Here is a 26,716-nt window from a genome sequence, read left to right as displayed (position 1 = left end):
TTGGCAGCAACAGGAAGTTTAAAAACCGCAAGGAACTCTATTATTTAAGTGACTCAACAAATCAGTCTTTCGAACATTCACTGAAGCATATTAAGAGCAAAGGGAACAGCAAAGGAATTAGTGGTCTTGTGAATGTCACACATTTTGGAGAAAGTCATGGATTCCCACAGATTAACTGGTCATGCCAAAAAGACTTAGGCCGAATTCTGTAGATCATTACCTAAATACTCTTAGGAGCCTTCAGTTTGCTTGGTAATGAGAGAGGCCGGCCGGCCAGCATCTACCGGTAAACAGGTCACTGAGAAAGAGCAGTAATGACACAGTCTCCATCCCCCATGGGACTCTGCCTAATGCTACAGACTCCTGCGTATGGTTAACTCCAAAAATATTTTTTCGGTATTATTAACAGAAGAGCTGTAAGAGTTTCAGGGCCCTGTTATCTGATAACTATCCACTTGCATGAAGTCATTTTAAGCTGAAATTGCCCAATGCTTACTAGTCTACTTCTCTGTCTGAGAACCACGTCCTCCTTCTCGTGAAATATATCATGTGTTTTCTTGATGAGGCCAAATGCACCAAACCCCACACACATGGTTCTTGGCTTGGAAAACAAAGCCAATGTTGATTCTGCAAGTTGAGTACTTCCTGTTTTCTATCAAAGCATCATGTAGCAACAGCTTAAAACATTCTATCCAATGGGATGCTGCTATGGAACCCGGGCCACACTAACTTCCTATTGGCTGAGAGCTGCTGAAGGACAGCATGACCCCAAGGTACTCCAAGCACCTACCTCTGCAGGGCGCTTTCCATCTCCCGCTTTTCTTGGTTGGCTTCCTTGAGTTGGACAGTAACTCTGGCCAGGAACTCCTCGAAGTTGGACAGGAGGTGCGGCTCGTCGTGGCGGAGCCGAGTCCAGAGGCTACGCACATCGGAGAAGCTGGAGAGAGCAGAGAGAAAGTGGCTCAGTCTGAAGCACGATGTTAAGAATGAAGAAGAAGAGACAATGAAACACCGGCAAAGGCCTGAGAGGTTCACAGCACACTGACGCTGCTTTTAACACTTACTGTTTTGATATTGGTTACATTTACCAGGAGTGACTAATGCTCATCTAAAAGCAGGTCTAAAGGAAACTGGGAGATATACAGGGATAGTTAATTACTCAGAATATAACTCCAATGATTAACAAAATACCTTTTATACATTTAATATATAAAAATTTAAAAATGTACACACTTAACCACTAACCAGGAAACCAGAGTCAAAACAGCCATTCCTCTGGACGCTTTTTACTCCACAACACAATCCTCCATCATGAAACACAGCGTGCAGCATGAAACAGATCGACGACCATGGCGGAAGAATTTAAATCAATGAACGATGATCTAATGTCTTTGGGATGTTTCTGCAAGCTAAGCTGGGCCGTCCAGAGTGAGCAGGGGTCAATAGGATTGATCTGTCATTCCTCACTAATCTACACTGAACAAAAGCAGCTTTTGAAGGGGAACTCAATCATGTGCTGTAAAATATTTAGGGAAGAAAAGTCCTGCGTACTCAGAATTGATCAGCCCTGGTTTTCCTTTGGTACTGAGAGAGAGACCCAGGTGGCCTAACCTTTAAAGGTCAAAAGCCAGCGCTAAGGGTTCAAGCACTCCTCAGTCCTGGGGCAGGGGGCAGGACAAACAAGCAGTAGGCTTCCATCCATCCATGCTTACTCCTCAAAAACGTTGCTAGCCCCCAGGTTCTCCAGGAGGAGGCCGAAGCTCTTCTCTTCTTCTTCATCGCTGTCTGCCAACGTCTGCTCACCCTGGTGCTGGTAAAGCAGGTCTTTGGTGGAGACCCGGCGCCCAAACAGGAACTCACCTGGGAGGTCGACATGCCAAGTGTCTGTCACCCGCACAAACTGATGTAGTCATTCTTATTATTGATGACGGGCCTGGTTGCACCTTATATATGCTGCTGCAGGTCTAGTTCCTGCTACTAAGCTACAATGAAAACTTTTTGCTTTAAATATTAGTTTCTTCAAAATAGCCACCATTTGCTCTGATTACTGCTTTGCACACTCTTGGCATTCTCTCGATGAGCTTCAAGAGGTAGTCACCTGAAATGGTTTTCCAACAGTCTTGAAGGAGTTCCCAGAGGTGTTTAGCAAAGTAAAGCAGTAGTCAGAGCAAAGGGTGGCTATTTTGAAGAAACTAGAATATAAAATATGTTTTCAGTTATTTCACCTTTTTTGTTACGTACATAACTCCACATGTGTTCATTCATAGTTTTGATGCCTTCAGTGAGAATCTACCAATGTAAATGGTCATGAAAATAAAGACAACACATTGAATGAGAAGGTGTGTCCAAACTTTTGGCCTGTACTGTATATATATAAATTAATTAAATAAATAAAACATTTGATGAAAGCGATAACTCACTGAATCCAGTGGAGAACTCCTCCAGAGTGAGGTAACCATTGCCATCAGCATCCAAGGTTTCAAAGACGTTCTCCAGCTCATCGCCAGTGAGGGGCAGCTCGCCGTGTAGCCTCTGAAACAGCACAACACGCCTAGCTATGCATGTAGCCTCTGAAACAGCCCAACACGCCTAGCTATGCATGTAGCCTCTGAAACAGCACAACACGCCTGGTGATGCATGTAGCCTCTGAAACAGCCCAACACGCCTGCCGATGCATGTAGCCTCTGAAACAGCCCAACACGCCTGGCTATGCATGTAGCCTCTGAAACAGCCCAACACGCCTGGCGATGCATGTAGCCTCTGAAACAGCCCAACACGCCTGCCGATGCATGTAGCCTCTGAAACAGCCCAACACGTCTGGCTATGCATGTAGCCTCTGAAACAGCCCAACACGCCTGGCTATGCATGTAGCCTCTGAAACAGCCCAACACGCCTGGCGATGCATGTAGCCTCTGAAACAGCCCAACATGCCTAGCTATGCATGTAGCCTCTGAAACAGTCCAACACACCTGCCGATTCATGTAGCCTCTGAAACAGCCCAACACGCCTGCCGATGCATGTAGCTGCTGAAACAGCCCAACACGCCTAGCTATGCATGTAGCCTCTGAAACAGCCCAACACGCCTAGCTATGCATGTAGCCTCTGAAACAGCCCAACACGCCTGGCTATGCATGTAGCCTCTGAAACAGCCCAACACGCCTGCCGATGCATGTAGCCTCTGAAACAGCCCAACACGCCTGGCTATGCATGTAGCCTCTGAAACAGCCCAACACGCCTGGCGATGCATGTAGCCTCTGAAACAGCCCAACACGCCTGGCTTTGCATGTAGCCTCTGAAACAGCCCAACACGCCTAGCTAGGCATGTAGCCTCTGAAACAGCCCAACACGCCTGCCGATGCATGTAGCCGCTGAAACAGCCCAACACGCCTGGCGATGCATGTAGCCTCTGAAACAGCCCAACACACCTGTCGATGCATGTAGTCTCTGAAACAGCCCAACACGCCTGCCGATGCATGTAGCCTCTGAAACAGCCCAACGCGCCTGGCTATGCATGTAGCCTCTGAAACAGCCCAACACGCCTGGCGATGCATGTAGCCTCTGAAACAGCCCAACACGCCTGGCTTTGCATGTAGCCTCTGAAACAGCCCAACACGCCTAGCTAGGCATGTAGCCTCTGAAACAGCCCAACACGCCTGCCGATGCATGTAGCCGCTGAAACAGCCCAACACGCCTGGCTAGGCATGTAGCCTCTGAAACAGCCCAACACACCTGTCGATGCATGTAGTCTCTGAAACAGCCCAACACGCCTGGCTATGCATGTAGCCTCTGAAACAGCCCAACACGCTTGGCGATGCATGTAGCCTCTGAAACAGCCCAACACGCCTGCCGATGCATGTAGCCTCTGAAACAGCCCAACACGCCTGGCGATGCATGTAGCCTCTGAAACAGCCCAACACACCTGCCGATGCATGTAGTGGAAAACATGATAAGCATGTCACATGACTATGAAAACCCAGAGAAACATGACAGATGATGGCGGGTCTCTGTGACACCCGTGGAATACCCATAATTTGGATATTTGTGATATTGGAATAACTTACAGGGCTACAGAGGTTGATTACTCTTCTCTCTGGCTACACACTGACTGTTCCTAAACATATGTTAGCTGAGAACACTTAGCACAAGAAAGCAGAAGATACAGTAAAACAAACAACACACAAGAAGTATGGAAATGTTGCTCTGTCCTCTATCAAGTTGAACCTCTGGAGTCTGAAGCTTCTCAGCCGTTTTCGAGGTAGTCTGACATGCCTTGACATTTTAAAATATTTTTTAGATATAAATACAGTATTTTATATCTAAAAAACATTTATCCTGAAGTGCTACAAATGCTTTTATCCAGCACAAACTCAGCACCAATAACCTGAGACCACTTAGAATGTTATTATTCTATTTTTTGTTAAAATCAACTTTAAACATATACTTTTCAAAAACCTATTTTCAGAGGTGCTGAGAAATAAAAAAAATAAATCACATTATAAACATTTCTAGCCAAGACTTTTGAGCTCTGAAGCTTATAGACACAGGGGTTGGCTACACATGAGTGAATGAGACATTGTGAAACTGTATGTGGTTTGATTCGCAAAGTAAATGTATATAAGGTTAGATACAAGTCAAAAGCAAAACTCTCTAAACCTTTTCCCGCCCAAGAAACCTTCATATTGAAGAATTCATATTGAACACTTCACAGAAAAGGTTGCATAGTTAATCACATGTATCATGTAAAAAATAAAGCGAACACACAATGACTAAAGCGAAACAACCACCAAACTTTTTGTAAGGTGTATGAAAATCTTTACTCCACTGACATCAAACAGCTTTTCTAAGGAACATTGTGGACACATGAATGCTTTTAGCGAGAACCGCTGTGCGTTATTGTGTCATAGACCTGCCGCTGACCATGCTGCTATGGCGACAGGTGAAGCGTGGAGCAAGCACATGTGTGGCATTAAAATACATCCCCGGGACATTCAGCTCAGCTGTGCACCAGGTTTCCTGCAGAGGGCGCCACTTATCCACTAAATTTTTAAACCCACCGAACATTACGGTTGTCCCCTTACTCTACTAAATCGCCCCCAAAAAAGGGCAGCTGCATGTCCAGTATGCGGCAGTTCAAACCCATAACAGTCCAAGTCAGAATAACCTGCCGATTCAGTGCTGCGTCGGCGATTGCTAATGGTCACATGGTGAAGCATACAGCCTGACAGCAAGCACTGGCATAACGAGAGACCACATTTCAGAACATTATTCAGGAATTAGCCGCTTATTTTGATAGACTACACAATGAAAGAGTGTAAGGGCGACGGGGGTCGCTGCCTGCTGCTGCACACGCGGTGAGACAGAGGAGGCCGCATCAGCGCCCGGCGATCCGCTTTAAGGTGGGAGGGCGACGGAGTGCGTCCGAGAACGCCATCAAAGGCAGCTGCACAAAGCAGCAGAATACTCCAGTGGTGACGCATTTGCACAATAATGCGACCGAACGAGGCCCCCCCGGTGTGCTGCACGCTCGCCACGTGCTGCGGCGTGTGGATCCCTCATCCGTGCCCACCCACTCTTTCATGTGTGGGTACAGCCATAATTAATGCCCCCTGCATCAATGCCCTGCCAGCCGCCCCCTGCTCTGTGTTTATTCAAAAAGCAAATGGGGTTTCGATCAGCAAAACTCAACTCTCAGTTCCTACAGATTGTCTGATATTTTACCAGAAAATGCAGTTCTAGTCCCGTTTTCACACGTGCAGAACACAAGAGACACATATTCAGGGGCACTGTGTTTCTCAGCAGCTTCTGATGCTGTGTCTGTGATCAGGTGGTCGCTGGGTCGAATCCCAGGGTCTACAGAACAATGTCACCATTAGGTCCCTGAGCAAAGCCCTTAAACCCCCCATTGGCTCCAGGGACTATCTGACCCTGCATTCACAAAAACTGTGTGTCGCTTTGGACAAAAGCATCTGCTAAATGAAAAATAAAATGTAAGTATCAGTCAGCTGAGGACATCTTATTCACAGCAAAAAAGTGACGACAATGTCTGAGCTCTAACAGCCATATGATAAATGCACAATTTTAACGACAAATGATGGTGACAGACTGACCCAGCGACTGAAATAAACACTGACACAGCCAGCACAGTGTCTCAGTCTCAGCGATAATGAACCCTCTCTCTCAGAAAGGCTAACTGAGGTAACTCCCGCTAACAGAATAATCGCCATTCATTCACTCCCCACCAGAAACCATTAGGGTATCCATCTTGGGATGAAGCAATTATCAAAGCCAAAGTTCAGCTAATTTGTATTTTATGATATTCCCCTTCTGCCAAAAAATGTAATTCTCAGCCATATTCGGAGATGTTTGGATTTTACCTTAAGCGCGAAACTTTCAAATACTCCACAAACACTCTCCATAAACTTTTCCCGTCCTTAAGAAGAATTGCCCCATCCATTGTGAAAGGTCATACTTTTTCCCTTGAGGCAAATCTCATCTCCCAGAAAGACACAGTGGTACCATTTCGCGCAGAGTGGGCTGCTTTGGTACATTCTATTATTCCGACTGGCCTACAGGTCAATCCCCTTCCTTGCCCCTGTATCTGCAAGTCCCTCTGCATGATGAATCCCTTGTACCTGCATATCCCACAGCGTGATGAATCCCCTGCCCCTGTACCTGCATGTCCCTCCGCATAATGAATCCCCTGCCCCTGTATGTCCTTCTGTGTGAATAATCCCTTGTACCTGTACCTGCATGTCCCTCCGTGTGATGAATCCCCTGCCCCTGTACGTCCCTCCGTGTGATGAATCCCCTGCCCCTGTACGTCCCTCCGTGTGATGAATCCCCTGCCCCTGTACGTCCCTCCGTGTGATGAATCCCCTGCCCCTGTACGTCCCTCCGTGTGATGAATCCCCTGCCCCTGTACGTCCCTCCGTGTGATGAATCCCCTGCCCCTGTACGTCCCTCCGTGTGATGAATCCCTTATACCTGTACCTGCATGTCCCTCTGCGTGATGAATCCCCTGCCCCAGTACCTGCATGTCCCTCTGTGTGATGAATCCCCTGGCCCTGTACCTGCATGTCCCTCCGCATGATGAATCCCTTGTACCTCTACCTGCATGTCCCTCCGTATGATGAATCCCCTGCCCCAGTACCTGCATGTCCCTCCGCGTGATGAATCCCCTGCCCCAGTACCTGCATGTCCCTCCGTATGATGAATCCCCTGCCCCAGTACCTGCATGTCCCTCCGTATGATGAATCCCCTGCCCCAGTACCTGCATGTCCCTCCGCGTGATGAATCCCCTGCCCCAGTACCTGCATGTCCCTCCGCGTGATGAATCCCCTGCCCCAGTACCTGCATGTCCCTCCGCGTGATGAATCCCCTGCCCCTGTACCTGCATGTCCCTCCGTGTGATGAATCCCTTATCTTCTATGTCACAGATCTGAAAGAACTCCCGTGTCTTCTCCAGCATGGCCACATGTCCAGGGCTCCTGTTCTTGGGATTCTCCCACCGGAGGTCACAGCCATCCCCGTTGTCCTGCTCCCTGACATGCGTGGCTTTGGCGGTTCTGCCGGCATGCACGCTCATGCACTTGTGCGCCATGTTGCCTCGCGACTGGTCCACTCGCCTCACACGGCCAGGAAGCGATGGCCACGTCCTCCCCTGCCACAAGACCCCGACATTAGCGCATCCACATCAAACACACGCATTCACACCCACACAGTCACACCAAGCAATACTTTCCCAGCGATAAAAAAACCCCACAGCAGCTCAGGGTTCAGGCAAAGGTGCATCGGCTCCTGCCGACGCTGCCGCTGCTCTAATTAGTCGACGAAGCCTATGAAAGGAAGAAAGGCAGGTTAAAGAACGGGCCCTCCAAATAAATGAAAAAATAAATGACAAAAAGCCATGGATACTCTGTAATTGCGGAAGGAAATCAGCAAATGGCGTGTTTATGATGTCTGACAGCACGCACACGTGGATGGATCACAAGCGGGACATTTAACTAATTTTATGCCGGAAGCCAATTTCGCATTTACTTTAAACCAATTACAGGGACAGAGGGAAAGACATGACCATCTTTCAAAAATGACCACTTACATCTTAAAAGCTTTCTATTTACATGTAAGGCTATCGGTGGTTACAGAATAATGCAAATCAACGGAACCATGAATAACACACATCTTCGTAGTTCTGTTTTTCATGAAAAAGATAAATGGTTGTGTATTTTTAAATAGTCAGCGCCATAGAAAGGAAATCAACATCAACTAATCCAAAAAAGGATTCTAGGCTATAAACTGAAAATTATGTTCTTAAATAAAACAACTTTAAAAGAACGGCTTGTTTTCCTATTGTTTCTTTTAATAATAAAAACAACAGGATGAGTTCCAACTAGTATAGGATTTTTCAACCGTTTTTCTCTCCACGGTGATATTTATTGACGTAGGATTCAACCTTTCAGTAAAAAGAACAGTGCTATTAAATGTTCAAAATCCATTAAATGCCAAATGTTCTAGGCTTCTTTCTTAAGAAACAAGCAACTTGGCAATAAAAAGACCAATTTCCCCTACACCTGACTAAACGCATACTTTATTCCGCAGACCGGAGCGCTGTGATTATCGATCGCGGGCCGCCAATTGATCGGCTATGTCGCCGACGTGCGTCCCTGCTGGGGGGCTGGAAATCATGTTTAGGGACTCGAGTTCGTTCGCGAAGATTCGTTAACTTCCCACACCCGTCGGTGGCGGATGAACTGAAAGAAATATACAGTGACTCGCTCATCGAGCAATATGAACGAATCGGTGCGTTGAACGAGATCATGTCACTTATTTAAAAGATCAGAAAGACCGGATCGTTCATGAATGCCGGGTTCAGTACCTGCACAGGCGGACGGATCTCGCCGTGAGACGCCCCCTGCAGCGTCACAGCAAATGCTCGGTAGCAGCCAGGGGTACGTTTGCCAACAGCTCCCGTTACCAATTTACATAATTGTTAGAGTTTAGTTGTATGTTCCAATTAGGGTGGTAGCAGCTATAAGCTTTTTGGGAAACGTGCCCAGGCTGTTTCACTCAGGCGATATACGGATTCTTTATAGCTATAAAGTATATCTTGAGATAAACATTTTACATTTAACATTACAGTTGTGATCCACCTACTGAAGTCATACCTCAGCCTCGCGCTCCTGCCCCCATCGCGGTTTTACTACATCCAGCATATGATGTCAGTTGCAACTTCTCAGTTAGCAGCGTTTCAACAGGAAACGCTGTTGCAAAAACTTGCGACACAATAATTAAAAAAAAATATATATCAACGCGGCTCAGCTCAGCTGGCATGTTTTTCTATCGAGTAGTTCCTCTTTTCCCGCAATCTACCCAAACATAAAGTGAGGTTGGCGGACCGAGCTCAGTGCTACCCCCTGACTATAAAGGTCTCCATAAAACGGGGGCGAGTTCGCGTCGTTCTGGATCACAGAAGTCACCCATTTCTGTGTGACACGGCATTGCTGTCACACACTGTGGTTTTCACTCGTATCTCGCAAGCTGTCCCTCCCCAAACCACCGAGATGCAGAAACAGGACCGTTGACCTCCGGCCGCTTTCCACCTTGGGCCGGCAAGCTGGGCTCCGCCGTCAAGTAACTACGCTTCAAGTTCCACACAATCAACATTTTCAGTCACCATAATGATAACCGATTATGCAATGGGATGGCAGTACAGAAAAACGTCTTTTGCAAATATATATACACTCACCTAAAGGATTATTAGGAACACCATACTAATACGGTGTTTGACCCTCTTTCGCCTTCAGAACTGCCTTAATTCTACGTGGCATTGATTCAACAAGGTGCTGAAAGCATTCTTTAGAAATGTTGGCCCATATTGATAGGATAGCATCTTGCAGTTGATGGAGATTTGTGGGATGCACATCCAGGGCACGAAGCTCCCATTCCACCACATCCCAAAGATGCTGTATTGGGTTGAGATCTGGTGACTGTGGGGGCCATTGTAGTACAATGAATGCATTGTCATGTTCAAGAAACCAATTTGAAATGATTCGAGCTTTGTGATCACATGGTGCATTATCCTGCTGGAAGTAGCCATCAGAGGATGGGTACATGGTGGTCATAAAGGGATGGACATGGTCAGAAACAATGCTCAGGTAGGCCGTGGCATTTAAACGATGCCCAATTGGCACTAAGGGACCTAAAGTGTGCCAAGAAAACATCCCCCACACCATTACACCACCACCAGCAGCCTGCACAGTGGTAACAAGGCATGATGGATCCATGTTCTCATTCTGTTTACGCCAAATTCTGACTCTACCATTTGAATGTCTCAACAGAAATCAAGACTCATCAGACCAGGCAACATTTTTCCAGTCTTCAACTGTCCAATTTTGGTGAGCTCGTGCAAATTGTAGCCTCTTTTTCCTATTTGTAGTGGAGATGAGTGGTACCCGGTGGCGTCTTCTGCTGTTGTAGCCCATCTGCCTCAAGGTTGTGCGTGTTGTGGCTTCACAAATGCTTTGCTGCATACCTCGGAAGTAACGAGTGGTTATTTCAGTCAAAGTTGCTCTTCTATCAGCTTGAATCAGTCGGCCCATTCTCCTCTGACCTCTAGCATCAACAAGGCATTTTCGCCCACAGGACTGCCGCATACTGGATGTTTTTCCCTTTGCACACCATTCTTTGTAAACCCTAGAAATGCTTGTGCGTGAAAATCCCAGTAACTGAGCAGATTGTGAAATACTCAGACTGGCCCATCTGGCACCAACAACCTTGCCATGCTCAAAATTGCTTAAATCACCTTTCTTTCCCATTCTGACATTCAGTTTGGAGTTCAGGAGATTGTCTTGACCAGGACCACACCCCTAAATGCATTGAAGTAACTGCCATGTGATTGGTTGATTAGATAATTGCATTAATGAGAAATTGAACAGGTGTTCCTAATAATCCTTTAGGTGAGTGTGTATATATATATATATGTATATATATGTATATATATATATATATATATATATATATATATATATATATATATATATATAGTGGAAAACAAGTGTCTGGTAACTAAAGATTCTGGTAGCCAGCTGAAATTATGGATATCCATCTTCCAAGTGCATTCTCCATACAGGGCCCAGGGCCTCCCCCTGCCAGACGGGGGCACCAGAACATCCTGCCCTCCACGCCAATCGCATTTTATGTAGCCTAATATTACTTAGGTAATGTTAAGTTAAAAGCTATGTTTACCGTGGCGTGTTATTGTAACATAGCCGAGAGTTGGGCTTCAGCCAAGACACTGTCTTCTATTCACAGAAGGGTCAGCCTTGTGTTGGAGGAAAAACTGTTATTATTAAAGCTCAGAATTTTCATGATGAATTTCAACCATTTCTAAAAGTTACATGGTTAAATCTGATTTAGAACCAGTCTGGGGCAACAATTTTATGGTAGTCATTGGACAAACATGAATCATACATAGCACTGGCAAAACTTTATTTCCCAAATTGTAACATATCTTAATAATTCTATAGGCCTCTAGGAACGCGGTATCATTAATATATACATCTGTTTCCCTTCTCAGTGAAAAATAAAATAGACTTGAGAATTTAAAGATTCTATTGCCGCTGCTTGTCATCAGGCGACTTCAGGGTGGGTTGAACGGTTGTCGGATCCTATTGAACAATAGGGTAAAGTGGTAAACAACTCAGAATTACCATTAAGCCAATTACAAGTCAAAAACTGTTTTGGTTTTTCATGTCACGTATACTGGTGTATTAGTGAGCCCAAGCTACTAAGCAGACAATGAACGTACTGTAGAGAAACCTGTCGCGCGCTGCTCTGCTCACATGGCGCAAGGTGGAAATAAACCATCTGTTTGTTTAGATTAAAGTGGATCTTAATCATGGGCGTCGCCGCCATTAAATCTGAGGGGGACATTTCATAATTATTCGTCTGGACCCCCCCAGAATTTAACATAAAATATTAGTTTTATGCCAGTGTGTCCCCCCACACACATTCAAAATGCTTCTGACGCCCCTGAACTTAATTGATCTTAGATTAAAGATTATTGCGATCCCTATACCTCATTCAGTAAAGTTTAAAAGTACCTGAAGTGTACCTTAAGTGTAACTTACCGAGCACATGATAAACCCACGTAGTCCTGGAGAATTTTATAATGGGGGCATGATCAGCGATCTGCTGTACTATACCCCAGGTCTCATTGTAATTTATTATTATTATTATTATAATAACATTTCTTTGCATTTATGGCATGCAAAATATACTTTCCAGGGAAAAGTTTTATCAAGGTAATGACATACGTTAGTGTCAGACACATTTGAATATATTTGTTATATATTTTCAATGGAACAATACAATACTTTGCAAAACCATTTTTTCCCCCAACAGTAATGCCGGAAAATGTGAAAGGCGGCATAAACAGTTTCACCCAGAAACATGATGAGTTAAAACTTCACAATTGCATTTATTCTTGCCATTCTCCACTTAACTGACAGCAACAGGAGATAAGGAAAAAAGCTAGACATTATCATACACGTTCAAGTAGGAATATGCGAAACAGCCGTAAATGATCTTACCGTTACTTTTGCTCGAAAAGACGCAAGTTGTCAGTAACTTTTCAGTGGCGCAAATGTCAAACGTTTGAATTCAAGACTTTATAAACTTTATAGATCGGGATGAAACGATCGCCACAGGACGCCGTTAGATGACCAGCGTCGGAACGCGTTTAAACCCGGCAGTATCCCCGGAGCACTTTGAATGAACGAGCCCAGCGTATAAACACTGTTGTTCCTGCATGTAGTGTGTTTGGAGCCTGGGGGAGGGTCCCCGATTACATTAATTTATAGCTGTAACTATAGCGACGCGGGCGCGCAGAGCATGCGCGGTGTGTCTGCGGCGGATCCGCGCCTCGCACCCGAGTCTGGGCTGCGGTAGGAGATCGGCGTCCGCACTGCACGTCCTGCGCGAGCGAAAATGCAGCAACCAGCGTCCTCACGTCATCCCAGGCAACTGGACATAACCGCGAAGGAACATGCTAATCTATACATACCGTCAGGGCTGAAATGCACAGCATTTCCAGCGTGTCCCGGCCTTTACCTAGACAATTTATGTCGGTCCTCTGATGTGTCAAATAAATAAAATTCGTGGTAAATATCTGAATTCCACAGAAAAATAAGCTTTTAGTTTCTTATTGGGTCCTGTGTAATTTCAAGAGTGTTTCAGAAAACGGCAACAGGAGTGGCAGGACCCGTCAAACTTGTACATATAGCAGAAGTTACCCCACCAATATTGCCGGTTACATCAATCAGCATCAGGTGATCACATGATCACTTACTGCATACTGCAATGATCTGGGTTGAGTTTCCCGAAGCCTTCTTAACGCTACGTCGTTCGTTCGTTCTATCTTTTAACACAGAAATTAAGAACGACGTAGCGTTAAGAACGCTTCGGGAAACTCACCCCTGCTCACGCTAAACTTCACAACTTAACTGTCTATTACCCATGGGTAATACACAATCATTCCGTTTCTGGACAGCCATTTTACAATAAGATCTTTTAGGGCAATCCTTCGCATGACAGCCCCCACCTACCTAAGGCAGCAACATCCCCCCACCCCCCAATGGCAAGCTTTGAGGTATAGGACGGAACATGAGTAGCAGTACCACAGACCACAGAGAAGTTTTATGTTCTACAGTCTGTGGACTCATCTCAAAACATGAAGATAATATGCAAATAGTAATCTCCCAATAAGACATAAAAATAAGCATTTTATAATTTAAAAAATATTCAATTCTTAAAACATAGGAGATAGCTATCATCATAAATGTGGCCTTTCGTAACTTAATTCCAGTGAACTTGTAAAAGACCAATGGATTTCGTAGGATATACTGCCCTCTTGTGGTAAATTTTCAGCATCAACGCGAATCTGCTCGGCTACCGTGACACTCATCGGCGAACGCAAGTCACGATGTATTTTGCTTATGCTATTTCCTAATGCATTTCATTCATCAATCCATCTCTAGTCATCTTATATACTATTCATGCAATAAAGATACACTCAAAGTTATACCTTAGTAAGCTGCTGACAATAAAAGTTTCAGAAACTTGCAGTTTAAGTAACAAGAAAATGTCCATATGAAAGTCCATAAAAATAAATGACTTGAACTCCAAGTGTATTTAAAAAATATACTAAATTACTATAAGACTGACAATTCTTTTCATGGGTAAAAACTGTTTCTTTCAGCTTGCTTAAGCGTACCTATTTTAATCTTTCATGTGCTATTCTGTTGAATCCGTATTGCTTTTTCTCAGGTACAACAGTCACATAGGAGTCCACAAGTTGTGCACTTTATTTCGCCGTTATTGGTTTTCACCCTGGATTTTCTGAAGCAGGTATTCCACCTGAGCATTCAGGTTGGGTTGACCTTTCCTGGTCTTTCTGCTGAGGATCTTGTATCTCTCCTGTTTCTTTTCCTTGTATATCTTCAGTGCATCTTCTCTTTGCTTTTTGTTCCTCATGGCTGCCTACGCAGGTAAACAAACAAGGCTTTTCAGGTCACGCATCTTCACGCCCCTGACGACACTTCTCTGTTTAATGAAGAGCATGGCTAATGCCCATTCAAATACAGCAGCAGGCCTGTTTAATGAAGAGCATGGCTAATGCCCATTCAAATACAGCAGCAGGCCTGTTTAATGAAGAGCATGGCTAATGCCCATTCAAATACAGCAGCAGGCCTGTTTAATGAAGAGCATGGCTAATGCCCATTCAAATACAGCAGCAGGCCTGTTTAATGAAGAGCATGGCTAATGCCCATTCAAATTCAGCAGCAGGCCTGTTTAATGAAGAGCATGGCTAATGCCCATTCAAATACAGCAGCAGGCCTGTTTAATGAAGAGCATGGCTAATGCCCATGCAAATACAGCAGCAGGCCTGTTTAATGAAGAGCATGGCTAATGCCCATTCAAATACAGCAGCAGGCCTGTTTAATGAAGAGCATGGCTAATGCCCATGCAAATACAGCAGCAGGCCTGTTTAATGAAGAGCATGGCTAATGCCCATTCAAATACAGCAGCAGGCCTGTTTAATGAAGAGCATGGCTAATGCCCATTCAAATACAGCAGCAGGCCTGTTTAATGAAGAGCATGGCTAATGCCCATTCAAATACAGCAGCAGGCCTGTTTAATGAAGAGCATGGCTAATGCCCATTCAAATACAGCAGCAGGCCTGTTTAATGAAGAGCATGGCTAATGCCCATTCAAATACAGCAGCAGGCCTGTTTAATGAAGAGCATGGCTAATGCCCATTCAAATACAGCAGCAGGCCTGTTTAATGAAGAGCATGGCTAATGCCCATTCAAATACAGCAGCAGGCCTGTTTAATGAAGAGCATGGCTAATGCCCATTCAAATACAGCAGCAGGCCTGTTTAATGAAGAGCATGGCTAATGCCCATTCAAATACAGCAGCAGGCCTGTTTAATGAAGAGCATGGCTAATGCCCATTCAAATACAGCAGCAGGCCTGTTTAATGAAGAGCATGGCTAATGCCCATTCAAATACAGCAGCAGGCCTGTTTAATGAAGAGCATGGCTAATGCCCATTCAAATACAGCAGCAGGCCTGTTTAATGAAGAGCATGGCTAATGCCCATTCAAATACAGCAGCAGGCCTGTTTAATGAAGAGCATGGCTAATGCCCATTCAAATACAGCAGCAGGCCTGTTTAATGAAGAGCATGGCTAATGCCCATTCAAATACAGCAGCAGGCCTGTTTAATGAAGAGCATGGCTAATGCCCATTCAAATACAGCAGCAGGCCTGTTTAATGAAGAGCATGGCTAATGCCCATTCAAATACAGCAGCAGGCCTGTTTAATGAAGAGCATGGCTAATGCCCATTCAAATACAGCAGCAGGCCTGTTTAATGAAGAGCATGGCTAATGCCCATTCAAATACAGCAGCAGGCCTGTTTAATGAAGAGCATGGCTAATGCCCATTCAAATACAGCAGCAGGCCTGTTTAATGAAGAGCATGGCTAATGCCCATTCAAATACAGCAGCAGGCCTGTTTAATGAAGAGCATGGCTAATGCCCATTCAAATACAGCAGCAGGCCTGTTTAATGAAGAGCATGGCTAATGCCCATTCAAATACAGCAGCAGGCCTGTTTAATGAAGAGCATGGCTAATGCCCATTCAAATACAGCAGCAGGCCTGATTAATGAAGAGCATGGCTAATGCCCATTCAAATACAGCAGCAGGCCTGATTAATGAAGAGCATGGCTAATGCCCATTCAAATACAGCAGCAGGCCTGTTTAATGAAGAGCATGGCTAATGCCCATTCAAATACAGCAGCAGGCCTGTTTAATGAAGAGCATGGCTAATGCCCATGCAAATACAGCAGCAGGCCTGTTTAATGACGAGCATGGCTAATGCCCATTCAAATACAGCAGCAGGCCTGTTTAATGAAGAGCATGGCTAATGCCCATGCAAATACAGCAGCAGGCCTGTTTAATGAAGAGCATGGCTAATGCCCATTCAAATACAGCAGCAGGCCTGTTTAATGAAGAGCATGGCTAATGCCCATTCAAATACAGCAGCAGGCCTGTTTATTGAAGAGCATGGCTAATGCCCATTCAAATACAGCAGCAGGCCTGTTTAATGAAGAGCATGGCTAATGCCCATTCAAATACAGCAGCAGGCCTGTTTAATGACGAGCATGGCTAATGCCCATTCAAATACAGCAGCAGGCCTGTTTAATGAAGAGCATGGCTAATGCCCATGCAAATACAGCAGCAGGCCTGTTTAATGAAGAGCATGGCTAATGCCCATTCAAATACAGCAGCAGGCCTGTTTAATGAAGAGCATGGCTAATGCCCATTCAAATACAGCAGCAGGCCTGTTTATTGAAGAGCATGGCTAATGCCCATTCAAATACAGCAGCAGGCCTGTTTAATGAAGAGCATGGCTAATGCCCATTCAAATACAGCAGCAGGCCTGTTTAATGAAGAGCATGGCTAATGCCCATGCAAATACAGCAGCAGGCCTGTTTAATGAAGAGCATGGCTAATGCCCATTCAAATACAGCAGCAGGCCTGTTTAATGAAGAGCATGGCTAATGCCCATTCAAATACAGCAGCAGGCCTGTTCCCTCACCTCTTTTTTCATGGCTCGCTTCTCACGCATCTTCTCATATTCTTCTTGGGTCTTCTGGTAAGAAGTCTTTCTTCTCATTTTCTTTTTATTCAGTGTACTTGTAAAAATAAACTTATTGTTAAAAACTAGGCACCTGTTGTAACCCTCACTGTATCTTTAAATGTCTTAAAATCATCATTATCTTGATGTGCAATTAATAATAAGACAATAATAACAAGACAAACACTGAATCCAAATAATGTCAACCTGACATACCTGCTGGGTTCAACAGATGCTGAATGAGCTGCTGTAGGGAGACTGTCATCCGTTTGGCGAGATGGGGGCTCTGGATGAACTGGGGCTCTGGATGCCTTGGATGCATCTTCAGCGAAGTCTTCCTCAGAAACAGCTGCCTGGCCTTTCCTCCTTTTCAGTCTGTTCATTTCCTCTTCATTTTTCAGTTTTTCGGCTTCCGCCAGGTACAGATGCTTTAGGTGGTCTGGATACTGATCTTGAAACTGTGTTTTGGTCTCCGAAGTGCGCCGCTCCTTACGGAGGAGCTTTTTGTACTCATACTGCATTTTTTGTTTCCTTTTAAAAGCAAAACCCTGTCCTGAGAAACGACATTGTTTGGATCAGCCATTGCAGAAAACTCAGATCGTAATCCTAGGTATGCTGTGCATCATATCAACTGTTACACTTAATACAGAGACAAATTCTCTGAAACGCCTTTGGAGACGGCTTATGGTAGAGAAATGAACATTCATTTCATGGGTAACAGCTCTGGTAGACATTCCTGCAGTCAGCATGCCAATTGCACGCTCCCTCAAACGTTGCGACATCTGTGGCATTGTGCTGTGTGATCAAACTGCACATTTCAGGGAGGCCTTTTATTGTGGGCAGTCACACCTGTGCGATATTCATGCTGTCTAATCAGCACCCTGATATGCCACACCTGTGAGGTGGGATGGATTATGTCGGCAAAGGAGAAGTGCTCACTAACACAGATTTAGACAGATTTGTGAACAATATTTGAGAGTAATGGGTCTTTTGTATATGTAGAAAATGTTTCAGATCTTTGAGTTTAGCTCATGGAAAATGGGAGCAAAACCGAAAGTGTCGCGTTTATATTTTTGTTCAGTGTATATTTATTACCAATCACGTGATCTCGATGCCAGTTCTACGAATAGGTAAAGACAATAGTTTAAGTAAGAGTAGGAGCCAGGTACAGGAATGCAAACATAATGGAGAAGAATAAGCGGACAAAAACATCACTTAGCAATTAGACACCTTATTTAGAATACCACGGCCATTATTTTTACGTTAAAAAAACCTAAAAAAAAACTTCAAACCAAATGCAAATTAACTACGAAAGGCAATACGCACCTTTTTGTATACTACCGTCGAAGACATTGTGCTCGGGAACCCATTTACGCTTATTTTTAGCAAAAACGCGTCGTTCCCTATTTGTGTCATTCTTTTTGCTACCTTTCGAAAACGACTTCCCTTGATTTTTCATATTACGATTTATCGGGGCCATTGGCTTATCTAACGTACTAGCAGACTTCAAAACCCGCCCTTACAAGTATCTGTAATCAACGTGGGTCCATATGGTCGCATATTCATTACGTAAGAGCTTGAACTGTCGCGTTTAAATAGTGAAATGACCCTCGTTTCAGACATTGTAATCAAATTTTGAAATTTTAAAGCAATAATTCATTCTAATGAAGGTGGATTTTATTGTTGTGAAGAAAGAGTGGTCTTTATACGAATAACGTGCATTCGCAACTACGAATAGAAATCCGTCTGGAGTGCTGTGTGAAAATGTAAGAATCTGATCTTGATTACTTACGTCTTAACAATGAGACGGGGAGGACAATATTTACAGGAAAGTAGGAAAGGTGTGCGTGGAAGATGTCTTCGCTGAGCGCATTAAACACGTCTATCGATAGTATTAAAAGAGCAATAGATGCTATTAAAGATTTTCTCAGCATCGCTCTATGCATTGCTAATGCCCATACGGTCGACTTTTACACCCGCGATTTGTGGAACGAGTTAGTTGCCGTGCCGGCTGACAGTGTTTTATCAGTTATTGTTGATTCCACTGGCCAGAGGAGGGCGCCATCCGGTAAGTAAGACGAGATCCGTTCTCATTTCACGTTTCATTTGGATGTTTCAGTGCAATGCGTAATGTTTATTCATGTCATTAAAATATTATGTGATATATTCTGCTCTCCAGTGACACGTCTTTACACCTAGTAAAAACCTGCCATGCAATATTATTGAGTAGGAGCTCATTTAAAGAAAAGGTCTCCACATGGACACATGCGTGAATATGATTTCTGTTTGAGGATTGCGAATAATGTGTTAATAATGTTAAATTCAGGAACCAGCATTTCACATGTAGACTTTTTTCCCCAGCTGAAATCTTTCCAGGAAGACACAGCAGTTCCTACGGCTTCAGTAGCGACACCAGGCGCTTGGAGGATGTGGATGCTCTTCTGGATGCAGCCAGAACACACTCCCTTCCTGCGCTCAGCGTCTGTGTGCCCCTGCCAGAGTTACTGAAGGCTTTACCTGTCCAATATGACTCTGCCCTGCCTGAGAATGGTCAGTGCAGTCTAACATTTATTAAATAAATGTGAAGTAGCTGTTATCTGATACTTTTATGCCTAATGCGTTCTTAGTGCAATGCTCTATTTGTTGAGCTTCAGTTATTTAATAAGTAAGAACATCTATGCAGACTTTGCACAGGCACTGATCATCTGTGAAATGGAGGGTAACATGAAGATTACAGCATTTTTATTGACTATCAGGCTTTGACATTAGACAGCAGGGTCTGAATCTCACCCCCCTCCCGCTCCTGGAGAAGCCATCAGTTATTAGCAGCTCACATCAGCCCCTTCTTGCTGTAGCCTGGAAGGCGTAAAAACAGATCTTGTGCTCTTTCCTCATCCTCCCGGGCCGTCGTTTGTTCCCACACACTGTGGCGTTTGACATTTATGAGCCGCGAACATCTTTGAAAATGTCGCTCTGGGTCTCGCAAATGAATCCAGGTGTGATTTCAGATGTGAGGCTGGAGCCGGATGAGTTTATGAACTCCAAGAAGTCTCATGAGGTTCAGATCATGGCTGGAGTTGTGGCCGGACTAGCGGACTGCTGCTGTGTCCGACAGGTACGAGACGCCTTCACCACCGGATGTACTGTGCACTGTGTGATGCGTGCAGTTATTTCAGCTTTAGCCTTTTAATACTTTTATTATTTAATGATTTTACTGTTTTTGGTTTGGAAGACTTTGTGTTATTTAAAGGTGACAATAATGGACACATGTCGAGTGGAAGTGAGGTAATTTCTTTTGCAGCTCTAGTCTTAACATCGACATATGCTGTGAGTCATTGCAGGGCTCGGCGTGGTGAGTGTCATATTTCTGCAAGCCATATGTTTCTGTGCTGTGATACAGGGGTCTGCCTGAGTGGTATATCACCTTTGTTTAATTGAGATTAATGTGAATACAAACTGTAATCTGTTCTCTCTCTCCCCCCCCCTCTCCCCCCCTTTCTCTCTTCCCCTCACACTCTCTCTCTCTTCCCCTCACACCCTCTCTCCCTCTCTCTCTCTCTCTCTCTCTCTCTCTCGCGGGACAGGTCATTGACGTCGGCTCCGGAAAGGGCTACCTCTGCTCCTTTCTATCCATGCAGTACGGCCTCAAGGTTTTCGGCATCGATGCCTCCAGCACAAACACCCACGGGGCCTGGGAGAGGAACAGGAAGCTGAAGAAGTACTCTAAGGCCTATCAGAGGCACGGCCGACGGAGAGCCTTGGCCTCCGTGCCCAGCAGCGGAGCGGGAGATGAGGCCCGGGAGGAGGAGAGCATCCTGTCAGCCGGGAGCGGCCCGTCAGCCAACCCGGAGGCTGTCTCAGGCGGATCGCTGCCGGAAGCCTTCGGCCCCAGCCTGGAGGACCCATTCCTGGGCCTCCTCTCTCCAGAGGCTGTGGAGCCCCCCGTGTCCCGTGTGCCCCCCTGTGAGCTGACCAATGAGGAGAGGGAGAGGAGGAAGCGAGAGAACCTGGAGAGGAAGGCGCAGAGCGTGAGGGACGACGGCCTTTACTCCCCGGTGACCTCATACGTCACCGCGGAAACAGAGCTGCGAGACATTATCACAGAACTGGAGGTGATTTTTCCTTTCTCAAGTATTACTCTGTTTATTTAACAAATTAATGTTGCAAAACCATTAGTTGTGTAATATGCTTTACATGTTATTAATACTTCAGCATTTCCCTCTGTTTTCCTGTAACTTGTGTGTCCAGCTGTTGACACAGTTAAACCTCCCTCTTGAGGTTGGCCAAAGGCTGCACGTGTAGAAAACCCCTTTGGTTTGAGCAGATGTGCAAGCAGTCACCGGCCGCCAATCTGAGCAAGGAAATGCACGGCCTCTGTGGACTGTGTGTATTGCGAAATAATATTTCAGTATTATGGGCCCTTAAAAGTGAAATGCTTCTAAGAATTCCCTAATAAAGCTAAAAGCAGATATCGACCATTGAATGGATTCCATTCACATGCTCTGGAACCATTGTGACATGATGAGGTGTTATTACACAGCCACACCTCCAGGGGGCCTCATTAGCATCAGTCTACAACAAATTGCAGTAGTTTTTAAAGATTTTATTTGCACCTTCATTTAGGGCATTGTTTATAATTAGAAATTAGTAATTTTATTTATTAATAGATTTCATTTTCTTATTTGCATAAATACACTTTATTTTTAAAGCACCTCTGATTCTGCCATTCACTTTTTATAAACTCAAGATCAGCAGAATGTTTTATATACTAATCGGTAATGCTTGTTTTCGGACGTACATGGGATACTGTGCACTGTTTAACATCAGTGCCCGTTTCTCCTAACGATTAACGCTCGTCTGACGCGGCCCTCCTTCCTTGCCAGGACGCGGTGCTCGTCGGGCTGCACACATGCGGCGACCTGGCGCCCAGCACTCTGCGCATGTTCGCGGCCAAACAGGAGCTGCGCGCGCTGTGCAGTGTGTCGTGTTGTTACCATCTCTTATCAGAGGAGTTCGATCACCCCGCCGGAGGTAAGGCTCCCCTAGCTCCCCCCCCCCCTCGTTCCCAGATCCCCAGAGCTTCTCCCCCGCTGCGGACCCAGCTGCACTCCGCGGCGACCCCTCCCCGGGTCCTGTGTACATGACGAGCCGCAGACCTTAGCTTCCCGCTTCAGCAGTCTGCCTTACAGCATCATTTGGGATTCCTAATTTCCTCGCCTGTGGTTTGGCAGTGAAGCAGCTTGAGGTCACTATCAAACTAAACAGTGGGGAGGATTTTCCCAGTCCTGGGGTCTGAGCAGGGCCGTAGGAACCGAGTCGCCCCCCCCCCCCAATATTTAATTTGGCTTCATTCACCCCCCCCCCAAATAAGCAGAACGTTATGTTTAAATTATTTAAGATGTGTCCCCCTGAACGCTGTCCTACGCCACAGCGTCTGAGGTCCCTGCTGTATACACTGTTCCTACAGCATTTTCACTATGTACAAGAACCAGTATTATTTAATTAGATATTTTATTCATTGTATGGTTGGCTTCCAAACATTTTAATAACCGAAGGATTATTTTCAGTAAAAGCCTGCTGGCTTGTTTGAGAGAAGAACCAAATTAATATAATATAAAGTAGCCTAAACACATGTTTTAGGACTGTTCCCTTTTAATATGTGAAATCAGGTTTTTTAATTTTATTTTGGAATTTTTTAACAGAACAGTAAGGCTTAATTATTTGGCAGTTAAGAAAGCGAGCATGATGGGTTCACTGGGCCTGGATATATGGTCTGAAATAAAAGGATTTAATGCTTCTCAAAACGTATGAGCACATCATCACCGACTGTAGCCAGGAGCACATTACACCTGTACTGAAGAGTGTTTGAAAGTTCTACTCTGATTTATGATGTTCATGTTAACAGCGAACCTCTTCCTGCTGACAGTTCGTTATCAGATCAAAGATGAACCGAAGTTAAAAACAAACTAGATCCTTTTCCTGAAGGACTCTAACAGATGAAAGGTCCATTTCCAGTGTGCAGAGTGGGACGTCCTTCTGGTGTGTCTGGTACTGTCTGTCCTCACAGTGCAAGGCAAGTTTATTTATATAACACATTTTCAAACACAGGGATAACTCAAAGTGCTTTATATAAAATAAGATCGGGTAATAGCAATCAATAAATGGAAAATTAAAAAGATACAAGACAATTAAAATAAGAATAAAAGAAAAAGCATCAACAGTGATTAGCAGCGCTGATCGAAGGCGCTGGTTTTAAAGGTGGCAGCGCCCTCCCGGGCAGGGGGGGGTTCCTGCAGCCCTCACCGCTGCTCATGCAGTTGTTCGCCTTCTCCCCTGGCGACTACTGGTGCTGGTTCAGTTACCAGTTCAGATTGAAAAAGGCTGTTGTGAAGAAGGACACTAAAACTATTTTTCCTGAGTTCCTAGACAAAACACGAAACGGTCCATTGCCCGACGGGTGGGTTCGTGAAATTGCTGTATATCAGCATCTGGACGGTGAGGGTTATCCAGGAATCAATGCTGTGCTCTGGGCACATCACAGCTCGTATAAACCCCGAAAAGCGATCGGGGGAGAGACACGCATCAGAGGAGCTGGCGTGGGTCACATCCGAGCGCATCACAGCTCGTATAAACCCCGAAAAGCGATCGGGGGAGAGACACGCATCAGAGGAGCTGGCGTGGGTCACATCCGAGTGCATCACAGCTCGTATGAACCCCAAAAAGCGATCGGGGGAGAGACACGCATCAGAGGAGCTGGCGTGGGTGACCTCCAACTGCGATTGGTTGTGTGACATGCATTAAGTCCCGTTTCTCGTTTTAATGCCCCAGTATGTACTGTCAGCACACTGCAGAAAGACCGCACATAAGCCCAAAGCAGATTTTAGCAAAACTGTAATCAAAGTCAGCCACACATTTCTCCCTGAACTTTTCTGTAGTCTTTGCCAGACCAGAGTCTGATAATTAATTTAACGAATCTGCCTCCCTGCCAGTTAAAACAGTCCTGGATCAGCGTGGTTTTTAATATAAATATTTTTCCTGCTGGGAGCAGATTTCCGGGTCAGTGTGATAAAGGGGGCCTGTATGGAACACTGGCTTTATTTAGTCTGTCAATTTTCACACTGTTTCGTTTTGGAAAGTCACAGTTACTGTAAGACCAGATCTGATCAGACTGTATTCGTCAAAGCTGAAGACTGATCTTTGCACTGTCATATTCAGACTCTGCAGAAGCTTCAGCTCCGTATCCTCGCCTCGATCTTCTGACCTGTGTGCAGCTTCACAAACCCCAACACAATGAAGGGCTGTGAACCGGAAATAAAATTTGCCCCCTTACAGATTTACATGCCTTACCAACGAGGGAAATGCAAGAATTACGGTGTCAAACAAAATCACGTCATCTGCATATGCTACCTTACAGAGTCGGTGAGATTTACTGTAAGCTTTATGATAATGGTATTTTCTCAGTGAAACATGGAAAAACGTTCTGTCTGAAGTCAGGAATATTTAGAGATGGAAAAACTATATTTCACTTTTAGTAATGGTTGTGTCCATTGATACTGACTATTGATTCCAAGAAGAAGATATGAAGGTGTTTATTTTTAAAGCTGGCCTCTCACTGACTTCTTAAACTCTCTGCACATTTTAGTTGGCTTCTCTTGGTTCCAGGGTTTAAAAGATGCACCAGTTTTCAACTCTAAAAAAATATTTTATTGCTGTCAAGAGCAGGTTTTACTGCGTGTGAAACTAAGAGATGCGCACTCTGTATTTTTTGCAGAAAAGATAGATAAATGGAAAGAACAGTAAATGGTCATGTTATTGTTAATTTCGAGCACATTAAGCTCTTCACTGGCTAATCTCCAAATCTCTCTGAATAATGAAGGTTTCTGAACCTTTAGCTTTTAGTATTTTTAAATGATGAATTCAGCCTCTCTAGGAGGTGGAAATGCCTCGTTTTGAAGATTTTTAGGAGGTTTTGAAAAAGATTAATCTCCTCTTCAGAACTATGTTCTCTTTGTGTTAAAAACCATTAGTAGCTAAATGATGTAGAAGTCAGTCTTACAGTACAGTACTGCTGAAGTGTTACAAAATTGTTACTTGTTACTCTAATACAGGTAAACTGATGACCCAAAACCTACCTCCTAAATTAAAATACAGTGTTGAATATGATGTGTACAAAAAAAGAAAATTAAAATCACTCATAATCCTTTTTACCTGCCAGTTTAAGAATATATATAGCACGCCTCAACCGCACGTGAATTTGCTGTGCACTAATTACTTAACAGGGACAACTTCTGCCACTTCATAAAACCGGAAGAGTACCTTTTCTTTAAACCACTCAGCTATAAAAAATGAAAACTGAAAAGCTGTTGCATGAGTCTGCTTATGCGGCGTGTTTTCGGATGGGCCCTCCAACACAAACAGCTCTTTCGGTCACCCCACCGGCCCCCTGATCGTATAATGCATCCTCTAGGTGAATAAAACCTTCACAGAAGCTTTATCGAGAAGCTGAGTGGGATTTAAATATCAGATCGTGTTTTAAAGGCTTTGGTGGAAACGTGCCTTCGAAATGTTTCTGGCAGCGAGGGTGGAAAAAGCATTTAATCCCAAAAAGCACTGTATTGGGAAATTCACGGCACGGTGTCTGAGTTCGTGGTGTCCTGATTTTAGAAACTGGAAAACTGCACTAAGAATGGTCTCAGGTCGCCTTGTTTTAACAGGGATTTCACTCCGAGGCAGAGAGGAGATTGTAGGGGATTTTAGGTTTGGGAGAGTCCCCAGAGCTAAGGGCCAACTTGTTTTATTCAGGAAGCCGACCGTGCACGGCGATTGTGAATGTCAGGCAGCCGCCAGCTGAATACAAATGGAATAAGACCGTAATCGCATTATGTGAGCGACTGGCACGCAGCGGAAGTTAGCGTAGGGGACGCATTGTGCTTGTTTGCCAGCCTTGTAGGCTTTGGACCATCTTCATGCGGGTGCCCATGTAAACTCTCCGTCTGCATCGGACCATCTTCATGCGGGTGCCCATGTAAACTCTCCGTCTGCATCGGACCATCTTCGTGCGGGTGCCCATGTAAACTCTCCGTCTGCATGGGACCATCTTCGTGCGGGTGCCCATGTAAACTCTCCGTCTGCATGGGACCATCTTCATGCGGGTGCCCATGTAAACTCTCCGTCTGCATGGGACCATCTTCGTGCGGGTGCCCATGTAAACTCTCCGTCTGCATGGGACCATCTTCATGCGGGTGCCCATGTAAACTCTCCGTCTGCATGGGACCATCTTCGTGCGGGTGCCCATGTAAACTCTCCGTCTGCATGGGACCATCTTCATGCGGGTGCCCATGTAAACTCTCCGTCTGCATGGGACCATCTTCATGCGGGTGCCCATGTAAACTCTCCGTCTGCATCGGACCATCTTCATGCGGGTGCCCAGTCTGTTACACTGACGTTTGTACGTTTGTTCCCGCTTGCTTACCACTGCCTGCAGGGGGGGGGGTGTACGTTCCTCTGGACTTTTTC

The 26,716-nt window shown here is 45.0% G+C and overlaps 3 protein-coding genes across 13 annotated transcripts in view; 1 reads left to right on the top strand and 2 right to left on the bottom strand.

The window, feature by feature from the left end:
• Nucleotides 1-13,204, bottom strand: part of LOC111833260 (EF-hand calcium-binding domain-containing protein 4B-like) — a 24,193-nt gene extending 10,989 nt beyond the window's left edge. Inside the window, exons 1-6 of one of the 10 annotated variants that reach the window (XM_072717033.1) lie at nt 12,591-12,715; nt 11,245-11,320; nt 7,391-7,835; nt 2,421-2,532; nt 1,713-1,860; nt 791-937 (exon numbers count right to left, since the gene is read on the bottom strand). In XM_072717033.1, coding sequence (XP_072573134.1) covers nt 791-937; nt 1,713-1,860; nt 2,421-2,532; nt 7,391-7,600 — 617 coding nt within the window. In that variant the 5' untranslated portion in view covers nt 7,601-7,835; nt 11,245-11,320; nt 12,591-12,715. Of the gene's footprint in view, nt 1-790; nt 938-1,712; nt 1,861-2,420; nt 2,533-6,746; nt 6,769-7,390; nt 7,836-8,586; nt 8,844-8,875; nt 9,138-9,164; nt 9,422-11,244; nt 11,321-12,590; nt 12,732-13,063 lie in introns of those variants that run through there. The other 9 variants (XM_023791348.2, XM_023791343.1, XM_023791346.2 and 6 more) reach the window with 9 other exon arrangements.
• ccdc59 (coiled-coil domain containing 59) lies at nt 12,455-18,770 on the bottom strand. Its single transcript, XM_023791357.2, has 4 exons — nt 18,527-18,770; nt 17,417-17,753; nt 17,162-17,258; nt 12,455-14,538 (listed from the first exon to the last, which is right to left on the bottom strand). Exons 1-4 carry the CDS (start codon nt 18,678-18,680, stop codon nt 14,374-14,376), a joined length of 753 nt encoding a protein of 250 aa, XP_023647125.1. The 5' UTR covers nt 18,681-18,770; the 3' UTR covers nt 12,455-14,373.
• mettl25 (methyltransferase like 25) overlaps nt 18,747-26,716 on the top strand; it is a 23,499-nt gene continuing 15,529 nt past the window's right edge. For both annotated transcript variants that reach the window (XM_023791356.2, XM_023791355.2), the window contains exons 1-5: nt 18,747-19,268; nt 19,562-19,750; nt 20,209-20,315; nt 20,785-21,312; nt 22,084-22,231. In XM_023791356.2, coding sequence (XP_023647124.2) covers nt 19,055-19,268; nt 19,562-19,750; nt 20,209-20,315; nt 20,785-21,312; nt 22,084-22,231 — 1,186 coding nt within the window. In that variant the 5' untranslated portion in view covers nt 18,747-19,054. The remainder of the gene's footprint in view (nt 19,269-19,561; nt 19,751-20,208; nt 20,316-20,784; nt 21,313-22,083; nt 22,232-26,716) is intronic.

This window comes from Paramormyrops kingsleyae, chromosome 1 (assembly GCF_048594095.1).
Source record: "Paramormyrops kingsleyae isolate MSU_618 chromosome 1, PKINGS_0.4, whole genome shotgun sequence".
Taxonomy (NCBI): domain Eukaryota; kingdom Metazoa; phylum Chordata; class Actinopteri; order Osteoglossiformes; family Mormyridae; genus Paramormyrops; species Paramormyrops kingsleyae.
The sequence above is the reverse complement of the archived record's forward strand: the minus strand, read 5'-3'. Positions and strand labels throughout refer to the sequence as shown.

Bases quoted from the DNA above. Each gene is read 5' to 3' on its own strand.
- ccdc59 (XM_023791357.2), bottom strand. From the start codon at position 18,680: ATGGCCCCGATAAATCGTAATATGAAAAATCAAGGGAAGTCGTTTTCG. The intron at 17,259-17,416 runs GTATGTCAGGTT...TATTTTTACAAG, and splicing joins GCATCTGTTGAACCCAGCAG to TACACTGAATAAAAAGAAAA. The intron at 14,539-17,161 runs GTGAGGGAACAG...TTACCTGCGTAG, and splicing joins AGCGAGCCATGAAAAAAGAG to GCAGCCATGAGGAACAAAAA.